The 14,070-nt window shown below is 49.9% G+C and overlaps 2 protein-coding genes and 1 non-coding gene across 3 annotated transcripts; 2 read left to right on the top strand and 1 right to left on the bottom strand.

Moving 5' to 3' along the window:
- The first annotated feature begins 423 nt into the window (after positions 1–423).
- Positions 424–3,940, top strand: LOC119355442 (ATP-dependent 6-phosphofructokinase 2-like). The gene is made up of 2 exons (XM_037622247.1): positions 424–1,109; positions 2,871–3,940. Exons 1-2 carry the CDS (start codon positions 522–524, stop codon positions 3,690–3,692), a joined length of 1,410 nt encoding a protein of 469 aa, XP_037478144.1. The 5' UTR covers positions 424–521; the 3' UTR covers positions 3,693–3,940.
- Positions 3,941–4,904: 964 nt separating this feature from the next.
- TRNAI-AAU lies at positions 4,905–4,978 on the top strand. The gene has a single exon. It is a non-coding gene; the product is annotated as a tRNA-Ile (tRNA).
- Positions 4,979–5,336: 358 nt separating this feature from the next.
- Positions 5,337–9,334, bottom strand: LOC119355441 (cytochrome P450 724B1-like). The gene is made up of 9 exons (XM_037622246.1): positions 8,992–9,334; positions 8,299–8,626; positions 7,905–8,057; positions 7,512–7,748; positions 7,334–7,420; positions 6,974–7,052; positions 6,678–6,784; positions 6,083–6,207; positions 5,337–5,696 (listed from the first exon to the last, which is right to left on the bottom strand). Exons 1-9 carry the CDS (start codon positions 9,204–9,206, stop codon positions 5,597–5,599), a joined length of 1,431 nt encoding a protein of 476 aa, XP_037478143.1. The 5' UTR covers positions 9,207–9,334; the 3' UTR covers positions 5,337–5,596.
- Positions 9,335–14,070: the final 4,736 nt, after the last annotated feature.

The raw sequence follows: 14,070 nt of genomic DNA, 5'->3' as shown, positions 1-14,070 counted from the left end.
GTTCTTGCAAAAATTATCATGAAACCACATTCGTGAAAGTTGCAAAAAAATTAATACTCCAAAAATGCTATTTTTGAAAGCATTTTGGAATGCTGATTTTTTAGCCATGACTTACATGAATGTCATTTCATGATGAAATTTTTAGAAGTTTAAAACACTCAAGACATTTGTCAAAGTTTGACAAAAAATTCAGTCTTTTTCTGGATTTTTTTTTAATTTTACTGTTCATCCCGAGCTCATTCGTGCGGAGGAGCAGAAGATAACTTTCGCCAAATACTCTCCTACTCCTATAATACTGTTTACGTGGCCATTTGTTAGCCTTCTCTTGACTGCCATTTGGCCATTTGCTAGTCACTACCGATGAGGTGCCTCTTGACACGGCGCCGCTGTCAACTTCGAGAAGCTCCAAGCAGACCGCCACGCGTCGCTCAGACCCCTCCCTTTCAGCTTTCACCTGCTTCGAACCACTCCGCCACTACGCAGTTCCACTTTCCCACCGCCCTGACCGACAGCAAGTGCAGATGGATCCCACCGTCCCCAACTCCGGCGACCACGCCGCCTCCACCCCTACCAACACCACCGTGACCCTCCCGCCGCTCACCCTCCGCGACGCGCCGCGGCTCCCGGCCTCGCCCTCCGGCGCCACCCCGGTCCCCAACCCGATCTCCAGCCACCCCTACTTCCACCCGCCCCCCACCTTCTACATCTCCCCGGGGGACGTCTCCCTCCGCCACGCCTTCTTCGACCTCGCCTCCGGGACCCCGAACCCGCTGGTCGCGTACCGCCGCGCGGGCCCGCGCGAAAGCCTCGCCGTCGACCCGGCCCGCGCCCGCGCCGCCCTCGTCACCTGCGGGGGGCTCTGCCCGGGCCTCAACACCGTGCTGAGGGAGCTCGTCGTGGGGCTCCACGAGCTCTACGGCGTCCTCGACGTCTTCGGCGTCGCCGCGGGCTACCGCGGGTTCTACGGCGCTGACGACGACCACGTGCGGCTGGACCCGGCCTCCGTGGACGACTGGCACAAGAAGGGCGGCACCGCGCTCAAGACGACACGTGGTGGCTTTGATCTTAACAAGATCGTCGATGGCATCGTCGCCCGCGGGTATACGCAGGTAAAAGCAACTCAGACGCAGCTTTCAGATTTTCACTAGAGACAGTGATTACTTGCAAAACCGCGAGGCGATGTACAGAATGCGTAAGCACTTGGAAGATTGGGATCAGCTTGGCCTTACTCTAATACACTAAAATTGTTCAAAGTTGCGATTTAAAGGATAATGGTGTATTACAGAAAAGTCTGAAAACACTCATGATTGTTCGTGTTAGGGCATTTCTAACAGATCCCCATCCGACGGAGTAAACCTTTAGTGGAGTTTTGGCCGGACCTAGCCGATCCCCTGTGTATAACTGAGTAAACTTACATTTGGCTCATACATTTCGTGGAACACTTGCTATGCAACCATGGTGACCACGCCGGCAATGCTGGACTGCTGGAGAGCACGCCAAACACGCCGGACGTCGCACTTCTGCCTGCACTGATCGAGGCTTACGCTGACGGCGGCGAGCAGCAGCAGCAGCATCATGCAGCGGGGAGGAGCAGCGGCCAGCAGCAGCAGCAGAAGCACGCAGCGGGGAGGAGTAGCTGACAGGAGCAGAAGCACGCAGTGGGGAGAAGCAGCAGCAGGCACAGGCGGCAGCCAGCAGCAGTAGCAGCACACAGCGGGGAGGAGCAGCGGCGAGCAGCAGCAGCAGCAGCACACAGTGGCCATACCCGTAGTAGTACGGGTAGGGGTCACCGGCGAGCCCGGAGGTCGCCGCCGTCGACAAGGGAGCTTCACGTGAGTCGCCGGCCGGCCAAAAGGAGGCCTTTGTGTGAAGAAAATTTACCCTTGCCCGCCTCCAGACAGAGTATATTTAGGGATTGAATAGGCGCCGGAGGATTTTTTTTTTGCGAGAATAACTTCCAATCTATTCATCAACTGTCAAGGTAGTACAAAGAACACCAGAAGTAAAAAATACATCTAGGTCAATAGACCACCTAGCGACGACTACTAGCACTGGAGCGAGCCGAAGGCGCGCCGCCGTCTTCACCCCTCGCTGATCGGAGCCGGACAAACCTTGTTGTAGTAGACAGTCGGGAAGTCGTCGTGCTAAGGCCCCATAGGACCAATGCGCAGCAACCGCCGTCGATGAAGAGAAGCGTAGATCGGAAGGATCCAGCCTGTAGACACAGGAACACAGACGAACGAAGACAAGATCCACGTGGATCCACCAAAGACAAACGCCGACCGAATCCCGCAAATTCTGCCGGAGACAAACCTCCACACGCCCTCTAACGATGCTAGAAACACCACCAGAACGGGGACAAGGCGGGGAGAACCTTATTCCATCTTCAGAGAGCCGCCGCCGCCTCGCCCCTCTGAGCAGGACAAAAACCCTAACAAAACTCAAAAGAGCATGAAAAAACGAAGCCCTTCCGCCGGTAAGGGCCGGGATCCACCACGCCTCCATGGCCCTAAGACCACATGAGACGAGGTAGACCGGCGGCGGCACCGGCGGGAGGCACAAGAAACCCTAGCCAAAGGGCCCTCTTTCTTTCCGTGGAAGAATACCCTCCTCTATTTGGTTTAGGGGATCGGCTAGGTGCGGCATAGAGGAGGAAAACCGAATTTATCGTCCCTTATAGCTGGATAGGGGATCGGTTAGAGTTGGCCTTAGTTAGGATCAAGATTTTGGTGTAGTTACTACCTATTTTTATTGTCAAAAAAAATTAAGTATACAATGTTACATGTGCTGGTTCACATGCCAATTGTTCCTGTTCTTCAGGCCTTGATCTTACTATCCTATCTGAACATCCCTTTTATGACATTTCACAGGTGTATGCGATTGGCGGGGATGGAACCATGAGAGGAGCAGTGGCGATATTCGAAGAGTTTAAACGGCGCGGTTTGAGGATCTCCATTACAGGGATTCCCAAGACCGTGGACAACGACATCGGCATCATAGACAGGTCATTTGGGTTTCAAACTGCAGTGGAGATTGCTCAGCAGGCGATCGATGCGGCACATGTGGAGGCTGTGAGCGCTGTGAATGGCATCGGTCTTGTCAAGCTTATGGGCAGGAGCACGGGCCACATTGCTCTTCATGCCACCCTGAGCAGCCGAGATGTTGACTGCTGTTTGATTCCTGAGATTGATTTCCACGTTGAAGGGAAGGGAGGCCTGTTCGAGTTCCTGTACGAAAGGATAAAGAAGAAGGGACATGCTGTCGTCGTCGTTGCTGAAGGCGCTGGGCAGGAGTTGATTCCCCGGACCGATGATCAGAAGCGAGAGCAGGATGAGTCTGGCAACATGCTGTTCCTTGACGTTGGCCCCTGGCTGAAATCTGAGCTGGGCAGATGGTGGAAGAGAGAGCACCCCACTGAGTTGTTCACTGTGAAGTATATCGATCCTACTTACATGATTCGAGCAGTCCCAGCAAATGCTACTGATAATCTATACTGTACCCTGTTGGCGCATTCAGCCATCCATGGGATAATGGCTGGGTTTACTGGCTTCGTACCTGGCCCGATAAATGGGAATTACAGCTACATACCACTGGAAGATATTGCCGTGGCCAAGAACCCGGTGGATGTGAATGATCACAAATGGGCATGGGTTAGATCAGTCACAGACCAGCCTGATTTCCTAAAGCCCTAAGGTTAAGGCCCCAAGTTCTGCGGTGCCAGGAAGTAGTAAGCTGATCTATCCCTCTCTGGATGACAGTCAAAATTATTTTCTTTTAATCTACTAGTTGTTTCTGTTCTTCAATAAGGCATCAGTGAGTTTGCGTGTTTGTGTGTATGTCTGCAAAGTTGTTGTAGTTCTGTTGTAAGTAAGAATTCTCCTGAATATTTTTAGTGGGCATGAAATGGTGTTTAGAGGCTCGAGGGCAAATGGCAATCTTACTTCCGACCAAATCTTGTTTTCAAATTTCAACTAGCATCTGACGGACATGGATTTTCTTAGCCCGAGCTCATATGAGCTCGGGTGAACAGTAAAATCGAAAAAAATGAAAGAAAAATTCAAAAAATTCTGAAATTTTTTATGACAAACATTGACAAAAGTTTTCAACGCTTGCAAAATTTCATCATGAAATGACATTTGTAGAAGCTGTGGCTAAAAAAACAAAATCGATGCTCCAAAAATGTCATTTTCAAAAGCATTTTGGAGTGATGATTTTTTTCTTGCCACAGCTCTACAAATGTCGTTGCATGATGAAATTTTGCAAGCGTTGAAAACTTCTATCAATGTTTGTCACTAAAATTCAGATCTTTTTGATTTGATTTTAAATGAGCTCAAGAGTACTTTCGCTGACTTCATGTCACTAAAGCATTGTCTATCAATCTTTGATAGAAAGACACTTTGCGTTGCAAGTCATTAGGGCATGGCCAATGCATAGCCTCATGGTGATGCCCTATGTGTCATGTAGGATCGGATGTCAGGAAAATAGATTCGGATAGAGAAGCGGGATCCTCAAGGCAGGTGCTTGGAAAGAAATGTGTAATCTGATGTAAAAAACTGAAAAAGTTGAAGTAAAGAGTAGAGATGCATATGTATTAGAGTTTCTACTTTCTATTTCTTGATGAGACCCATTAGTAGTAGTTTGTATTGGGGAGAGAAAATCAGTATAGTTGCCTCAAGCTACTTTTTTTCAATGAGGCATATGTATCCATATGCCACCATTGTACATGCCCTTAGAGTCGAGCGTATTGTCGTCTGCCAGTACGTCATATTTTCTCCAACATACGCCCTGACTGATTTGGAACTGGAGAAAAAAAATAAGAGAGGTCATACGCTTTGACTGATTCTGGAACTTACGAAAATATATGATTCATATATAAGTGCTTTACTCGCTCAGTTAACACACAAGGCCTATTAGCTCAGCTGGTTAGAGCGTCGTGCTAATAACGCGAAGGTCACAGGTTCGAGACCTGTATGGGCCACAGTTTTTTTGCAATCATTCTCTAAACTCCTGAACAAAGCCTCTGTTCATTGATCTCCTCTCATTATCCATTTGAGCATGGGAGTTTCAACTGAATTCTGAAGGACTTGTTCGTTCTATCCAAATGTCCCTTGTAGAATCTCCCCATACTGATTTACATGAATCTTTGTAAACACTAAAGGTTAAACAATAACTTCACTCTCTGCTGACTGGTGTGCTTATGCCAAATTCCCAATGTTCTCTTACATGGTCTTTATTTTTTGGGACTTACATGGTCTGTTTGGCAAGGATAAGAACGTTGTTTCGAAGTTTCAGTGAGGTCCGGTTCATACATATCTCCCCATAACGAATTTCAGAAGTAAATGTAAACACCAGGAGCCCATTTTTTTTCTATAGGATAGTAGTCCAGACAGTGGAGGATGTAACAGGGTGACCCAACCACCTCAAGTAATCACAATGGACAAAATATATGTACACCATGTACAGAGGAGATCACAACCTCCTCAGCTACCCCATTCCAGGAACTAGCTAAGCTAAGCTAGTCATCGGTGCTTCTTCGCTTCACTGCTTGCAATCTCTTTTTTCACTCACCGCCATGTTTGCAGCTGCAAGAACCCAGTCAAGATTCAGAGCAAATCGGCTCGATTTCTATCGGCAGGCCTCTCGGGAACTCCACGTACGGGTATGCCATTGGAATGTCATCGCCATCGATTTTCCATCTGCAGGGTGCCAAATTATACCATGATCAGTAACTATAGAGATTCAGTAAGCACTTATCTCCTTGCTCTGAAAAAAAGTAGAGGGAGATGCATTTTCTTCTGTCACAATCTGATAACTGCAGATATCTATGGACCAGATTTGGTACCACTCAACTTGCATGCCATACTTATTGGATACTCCATGCTGCCATGTTTGCAGAGCATCTCCACTAGTATGAGACTGCATCAATCTGTGGTCATGCTATTCATATTTCCTCTGGTTAATTTCATTCTTAAGTTGATTTATCCTTAGAAAATATTTAGGTTCTTCGTTTCTCCGATTTGTTGCTCTTGCTGCGTTAGTTGCTACATGTGTATCTCTTAATCGGCTAGGAGAAATGTTTTACCTGAAATTGAGCACAAGGTGATGGAGGAAGAAAGCAGCCTCTACTTTGGCAAGCTCTGATCCAGGGCAGAGCCTGGTGCCACCGCCGAATGGTGTAAACTTCTTGCTTGTACCTTGGCTTGGGCCCTGTTGCATCAATCAATTGTACAAGTCATGCATATGAGCTAGCTTCATCAAGGGAGTTAAGAAAATGAAGAAGCAAAGCCAAGGATGCTGGCTTTGAGTGAGGAATCATGGTTAGGACCATGTACAGAAGGCACTAGGCCCTCAGCCAAAGCCTGCTTGGCATCTGAAGATACCAGGATAGTTGCAAGTAATTATTATGGCATGGGTTAGTTGGACACTCACTAATTAAAGGCATCAATTAGTTAACAGAGCAACCTTAAAGAAGATTCTCTCAAAGCTACAGATAAGCTCTTCTGATTTGTTCTCACCTTTTCATTGTATAAAATAGTTCATAAAAAGCATATTATGTCAAAGTTAGGCTTCCCTAAACAAGCGTATTATATTAAAGCTAATCTGCATAAACTAAGATGTATTCATTACTTGACTACAAATATAGATGCCCGTGCACATGGTATGGAAATCAGATATACCTCCCATCTGCAAGGCTGAAACTGTTGGGCATTTCCATGAAGCGAGGGGTTCAAATGAACAGCACTGAAAACAGGTAGGACCTTCCAGCCAGATGGAATCAGATACTCTGCAACAGAGCAAAAGAAGAGGTCCACTTGCTTTTGAGCATCTTCTATCAAAAGCTAGGTGTTTAGGAATAACAATGCTCACAAATCAGCAATAAAGGCCCAACCGCCCCCTTTGCCTGATCCATTATCATGTGATGAGCACAATGGGATCTGCTGGGAAAGCCCCAAGTACTAGCAGGGTTAATTACCTTTGTATCTGACATCTTTGAGGGCCTTCCTGTGGACAAACTTGACAATGTTTCCACATCTCAGCGCCTCATTGATAACCTGAAAGGACATCCACGCATGTATGTATGTATCATTGAACCATTCCAATTATTACAGAACAAATTAAGAGACCCTTCCTTCCCCATTTGCACTGTTCTTGCAAAGTGTTGTTTGCTCTAGTCAAAATTCCAGATATAGGCAGGCATACGGACAGAAAAAACATAAATTCTGAAGGGTCACATATTTGGTGGATGTCTGATAATAGAAAGAAAAAAGGATCCCTGCTTACCAACCGGCTACATATCCTAAAGCGTGTACTGAATGATCATCATCTTACTTACATGTTGGGTATATTCCATCTTCTTGTAGTCCTCAGAGCTCAAGCACTCCTCCTTTGCTTTGGTAGATCTTATGCCTTGATGCTCCCTCTGCATGCACAGCATGTTCATATATAATAAGTGACACATGCACGCAACCACCAGTCACCTGTGGCTTAAGCTTGATCAGGTATGTATGTACCTTCACTAGGTCCAGATCTTGAGCTGACTGCCCAAGGAAGTAGACGACCATGGAGATCATGAGTGAGGTGGTCTCGTATCCTCCTAGCAGGGAGTCCAGCACAAAGCTCACTTTCTCCTCGTCAGAGAGTTCATCGGTTGACAGGAGCACGTTGAGGAAATCATCCCTCTTGCAGCAGTCAGCCTTCCTCCTCTCCTCGATAATGCCCTTCACAGTGCTTGATATCCTCTCTCTGGCCTGTGAGGAATGATCGGCATACCCAAGAACCTCAGTCAGTGTTAGAACAATATATACCAGAGTTTCATGAGCCTGATGCGTGGTGAAGTAGATAAGAAGTGCTGGAAACTTTGACAGTTTAAGAAGGTGGTATTCCAGAGTTGTTTACTTAGTTACCTGGACAGCTTTGGCATATGGGGTCCCTGGGATGCGGAGAGGGAAAGAGATGAGGCCCTTCATGAAGGTGAGGAAGTCCTCCAGTATCATGGCAGTGACAGGCTCCTCTGGCGACAGCCCCAGCACCTGCTTCACTATCACACTGAACGCAAACTGTGCCAAAGGAAAAAAAAAGTCAGAAAAAGAGAGTCAAAATACGGAGAAGAATGACCCTGGTAAGTCAAAGCCAGCGTTTGAAAAAATATGTGATGATGCATCAGCAAGTAACAGCATGATGATGTAGCCATAGGTAACATGTGCAGAGTTTTTCGTCCATGTTTGACGGGATCATGTCCCTACTGATGCATGCCTAGCCAGCTTTGGTTGTAGTTAGTGCATGCACGGGGAGACCAACCTTTCTTGCCTCCTCGCAGAAGGTGATGCTGCCGCCCTTGCCGTGCCATGACCCGACTATGTGCAGCGCAATCCTCTCAATGTCGCCAAGGTAGCTTGGCTTGAGCTTGGTGGAGGTGACGAGGGCCAGAGCAAGGTTCCTGAGCCGCTTGTGGTCCTCCCCGAGGACCACCAGCATGGAGGACTTGCCCAGTATGCCATGAATTGGCCTGGGGTAGCTGCACTGGAACAACCTCTCCTCATTCTGCAGGATGAAGTGGTTCAGCTCCTGGTCACAGGACACTACGGTGGGGGTGCAGAACAGATGGGACTTGAACACCCTCCCATACCTGCATCATCATCACATCAACTGCAATGTTAGATCTTTTTTCATGTTGTTAAGTTGCCATCATTTGATAGGGGGTCTTATGAGATCTTTCCATCCTCTCTCCCCCACAAAACAATAGGTAAAACTTTTTCAGAAACAGGTTCTGTGCACAAAACCTGTAGAAATTCAAATATATCACAGCCTTGGAGCAAAGACAGGAAGATAAAGGTGCTGAGTCAGGACAACATGCACGACATGCATCATCTTTTGCTGCCACATGAGTAAATGATAAACAATACTACGTGCTTGATTGCATCGTGGAGAAATCTTGAGGTGTGGTGTGGCTGTGGTGAATGATAACAAAAAAGAAGAAGAAAATAAAAGTACCTGGAGCAGTGATCCTCCAGGAAGCTACCCAGCGTGTTGGAGGCGTGAGGGGTGAGGAACCTGAGGGTCTCGCCAACAAGGGGCCATCCAAAGCTGCCCCTCGGAGCCTTGGGGTTGAGGAGCAAAGGCAGGAAGTGGCTCAGCACCAGAGTCAGGAGCAAGGCGAGCAGGATCGCCGGAGCAGCCAGCACAAGATCGCCCACCCCCACCATCATGCTCGTACCACCACACCACCACCGCCGCCGCCCCACCCTACCTAGTTACATCTCACAAGCTGCATGGAGCCTGCCATGCCTTGCCTCTCTGTCTAGCTATCATTCACTTGCTCGCCCTCTGCTTCTCTCTCTCTCTGGAATGGAAGGTGAGGGGGAGGCTATATAGTAGTGGGAGCAAGGGCAGGAAGGATCTTTGCAATGCGGGAGGGAAAGGAAAAATAAGGTTGCCTTTTGTTTTCTTGCTTTGGCCTTTTTTAATTACTACTGTACTCAAAAACACCACTAGCAGTATATATTTACTACTGGCTTGATCTCTGTTTTTACTGCAGACCCGGCTGCTTGTACTTGTATGTATACTCATACTATTTGAACTGTATGAATGACTTTTATCAGCAAGGGGCTGGGTCTAGCTAGGAGTATGGTCCCTTTGCAGTACTACTAGCATCTAGGCTGCTGCTGCTGCTGCTGCTGCTGCTGCTCAAGGTGCAGTCAAACGCGCAGGTAGAGAGAGAAATTGTATCGGGTTACATGCGCGCATAGGACTTTGGTGCTGAGCTGTGAAGGTCTGCACCTTGCGTCTGAAATAATAACTTGTGCTAATCTGAAAACTAGATCGAGTGCCAGTTTTGGTCACAGCAGGCCGTATAGTACTGTGCTTGATTAGTTTAATTGTGTGAAATTCTATTTTTCTGCCGATGGTAACTCGTTTGAGCAGTGTTCTTGTTATCATGTCCTTGCCCTGTTTTCCCATGCAGAACAGCCTTCACTAAATTGTGCTCAAAACTCAAAGCTGGTTCTGTTGCATATGTTGGGATAAACTCAAATAAGTTGGTTCTCAAAGCTGCTTCTCTCATAGTAAGACCAGTCATCTCAAGATAAACATTCCACATCACAAATAAGTTGGTTCTGTTGAGCTCGATGATGTGTTGTCTTTGTTGCAGGATTTTGTCTACAACGACAATGATGAAGCTCGGTTCTTCATGTACGGCTTGCCATTCTCTTCCAGGAATGCCTACTCTCTGCTCTCTTCTCTCAGACAACGAGCAGGTTGACCCCAACTACCATCTCATTTGGTCCTTCAGGTTTTTTTTAGAGTACGCCAATAGCGTATCATATTTTTATAGAAGACAGAAGACAATTACAAAAGCATACCACTCGCCGCGAACAACAAGTGTAGTACAAACTCCACACCCGAGCAAATTCGAAGAAAAGCCACCACACACATTACAAGCACAACGCAAAGGAACTTGGCCTAAGTAGAACAACAAAGCCACGTCTCAACCAACACCGGTCACCTCGAAGAGCAACAACTACCACCGGACTCCCCTAGCCGACGCACCAACCACCCATGAATAACTAAAAGGAGATGGTGAGTGGGTGGCGGGACTCGGTCGTGTTGGAAACGAATATTTTGGCAATGCAACTCGATGTATTGATCGGTGCATAGTGCACGTATATATGGAGTACAAGGTGGGCCACAACCTCAACTATACAATGACTAGGAGGTGGGCTGGACTATACAATATACATGCACAAACCATATATTCAACACCCCCCACCCCCCCACCCCCGCAGTCGAAGCGTCGCCGGAGACGCAAAGACTGGACCGGAACTCCTCGAAAACAGAAGTAGGCAGTCCTTTTGTCATAACATCGGCAAACTGTTGCGCCGTCGGGACGTGGAGGACCCGGATGCGCCCAAGGGCCACCTGCTCACGAACAAAGTGTATGTCGAGCTCAATGTGCTTCGTTCGTCGATAATGTACCGGGTTGGCGGAGATGTTGTCGCAGTAGACGAGTGTGGCCTTGTGAACAGCACAAAGCAACTCCTGGAGCAGCTGATGAAGCCAAGAGCATTCGGCAACGGCGTTAGCCACTGCCCGAAACTCTGCCTCGGACAACAAGTGTAGTACAAACTCCACATCCGAGCAAATCCGAAGAAAAGCCACCACACACATTACAAACACAACGCAAAGGAACTTGGCCTAAGTAGAACAACAAAGCCGCGTCTCAACCAACACCGGTCACCTCGAAGAGCAACAACTACTGTTAGAAGGGAGAGAGAGGATTGATGGAATAGTTCATTGTATTGCTTGAGCCTCATGGGCATATATATAGGAGTACATGATCTACTTGGAATACAAGGCAAGCCAGAATATTCCTAGTCTAACCTATGTTTCCTAATACAATCACGTTACTCAACATCCCCCCGCAGTCACAACGGGAGCGACGCAGACGGTGAGACTGGAGAAGAATCCGAAGGCAAACCGACGGACACCCCCCACAGTCATAACGGTCGGCGCATCGCGGAGTCATGGCTGGAGTGTCAACCGACGAGGTTGCTCAAGTAAAGTGGTATCCCTTTGTGTCGTTGTCGAGGTAGCCGAGAGCGTAGGGTGGTGTAGCCGTGGTCGAGGTAGCCGTGCAAAGAATGTCGTGGTCGATGTCGAGTCGGGGTAGCCGGTGTCGAGGAAGTCGCCATGGAGCCGCGGGCGCAAGGGGATGCCGAGTTAGCAAGGGCGCAGTGGTCGAAGTAGAGGTGCGCCAGAAAGGAGATGTTGTTGACGACGCGTCGCGGCGGGTTTGCCAAGCCCGGGGACACATCATAGACGAAAGCACACACTGGTGTTGCCAGCACCAGGCATGCATAGACGAACGAAGACGAAGTTGACGGAGCGCCGCACCAGGCTTGCCAGGCCCGGGGACACGTCGTGGACGAAGGCACGCGGCGGTGTTGCCAACACCGGGCACGCGGAGACTGGGACCTGCACGAGCTGTACGCCATGTCGAAGAAATTGGAGAGGCCAACAGAGAAGAACTCGACGACGATTGCGGCGTCCATCGGTGCGGGGCCGATGCCACCAACGGTGGTCGGAGTAGACGAAGTGGTTGGGGTAGATGACGGCGATGCTGGCGACGGGCTGGTGCTGGACGAAGACGAAGGGAGGTGGACGGGCGGCGGCGTCGGCTACGGGGGTAGCAGCGGCGGCGGCGACGGTGCTCGAAGTAGGCGAGGAGAACCCAACAACGTGACGAAGACCGGCGCAGACGATGGCATTCCCGCGCCAAAGAAAGACGGCGTGACGCATACCACGGGAAGTCGACGCGCGGGAACGGCGAAGTGGATCGCGGGCCGTGGCTCTAGGGCCCGAAGGGGCGACGACGGCGGGAAGACCTCGGGGCGGCGGCGGGGACCGCGGGCTACGACGCTGCAGCCCGAACGGGCGGTGCAGCGGCGGAGCGTGGGTCGGTGCAAACCGCGGGGACGGCCTCAGGGCGGCGGCTAGGACCGCGTTTCGCGGCACTACGACCCGTAGGGGCGACGCAGCGGCGACGCGCGAGTCGATGCAGCCATGAGGAGAACCACAGGGCGGCAGCGCTGCGGCCCGATGGGGCGACGCAGTGGCAGCCCGTTGCTCGATCGGTGGAGGGGTGCGCTGAACTCGGGGACGATCTTCATGGGACATGTGGAGGCACACGTAACCGCGCGACGGGCCAGGTCGGTCGCACGGCGTAGATGAGGCGGATCGCGGAAGCGAGCAGGTGATCAAGTCGATCGCGTGCGAGGTCGGGGACGCCGCTCGATGGAGGCGTGGTGGCGGCGGAGTCCGATATGAAGCCGACGATGATGGACGGCGTGGGACGTCGGACGCACGAGTGTGTCAGCACCGGCACCCGGGCTGCCAAAGCAGTGTCGGCGTCCGGGCAGCTAGGCCCGAGCGACCAACATAGCAGCCGGAAACGAGGCCAGCGAGGTAGACCGCAGGGCCGCCGTGCGAACACGGCGGAAACGGGTGACGTGGATCGATGGACGGGCCGACGCGCAAACGACGACTATGATTGGTCGTTGCATGGCATGAGGCTGACTGGGCGGGGCGATGCAGGTGTGCCGGTCGGAGCAGGGCGGTGACGGCCGGCACAGGGCGACGGACAGACCGATTCACAGACGACGGCTGGCCCTGACGGGACGCCTCGGCGTGCGTGTCCACCAGTGTGACGCCCGGATAATTAGGCTACAGTAATCTCACGTTAACGATGCCACGTCACCACGGTTACTATTGTTAATCTCACGTTAGTTCAAAACCGATTCAAATTCAAATTTAAAATAAAGTCAAACACTAAAAGTTTTAGAAAGTTAAAACTATAATGTTCCCAACGTGACAAATAAATCATAAGTAATTATGGTGGAGGATCCACATTATTATAAAATAATTAAAGGCACTAAAATAAATAAAACAGTGACCGAGACAATAACTTAAATGTCTTTTTAGTTAATAGAGAATACAAGGTACTTTACTTTTGTCCCAAACTTTTTGTGAGAACAGTTGATTTTACAAATCTAATTGAGGGGTGAGTTTCACTTTTCTAAAACCTATAAACTATTAAATAAGTAAAAGAAAACAGAAGCAAGGAAATAAATAAAAACAAAAGTAAAACAAAACAAAAGGTAAAAGGTAAAAGAACTCCCCATGGACAACTGGGCCTTGGTCCAGCCGGCTGGCCACAACCACCCCGGGCAGGCCGGCCCACCCCCACCAGCTAACCCTAGGCCTCACCCATTCTCTCCCGCATGATCCCCCACTCTCCCCCGTTCCCTCCCTGCGTCGCCACCCACGACGCACACACACGTCGAAGCACGGAGGAGGGGCGCTCCTGTTCGATCCCCTCCTCCTGCATGCTCGTTCCCCGCGACTTGACGCCGTTGCCCATCGCCCCTGACGCCGCCTGATGGACCCCACCGTTCACCGGACTCCCTCGCCGGATCTCGACCTCGCCGTCGCCCGAGGCCGACCTGCCGGACCTTCTCCTCTCCGTCAACGCCGTCGTCCCCGTCTCCTTCCCTGAGCCCCGCTGCCTTAACCCCA

Source organism: Triticum dicoccoides, chromosome 2A (genome assembly GCF_002162155.2).
Source record: "Triticum dicoccoides isolate Atlit2015 ecotype Zavitan chromosome 2A, WEW_v2.0, whole genome shotgun sequence".
Taxonomy (NCBI): Eukaryota; Viridiplantae; Streptophyta; class Magnoliopsida; order Poales; family Poaceae; genus Triticum; species Triticum dicoccoides.
Note: the sequence above shows the minus strand (reverse complement) of the source record. Positions and strands in the feature narration are given on the sequence as shown.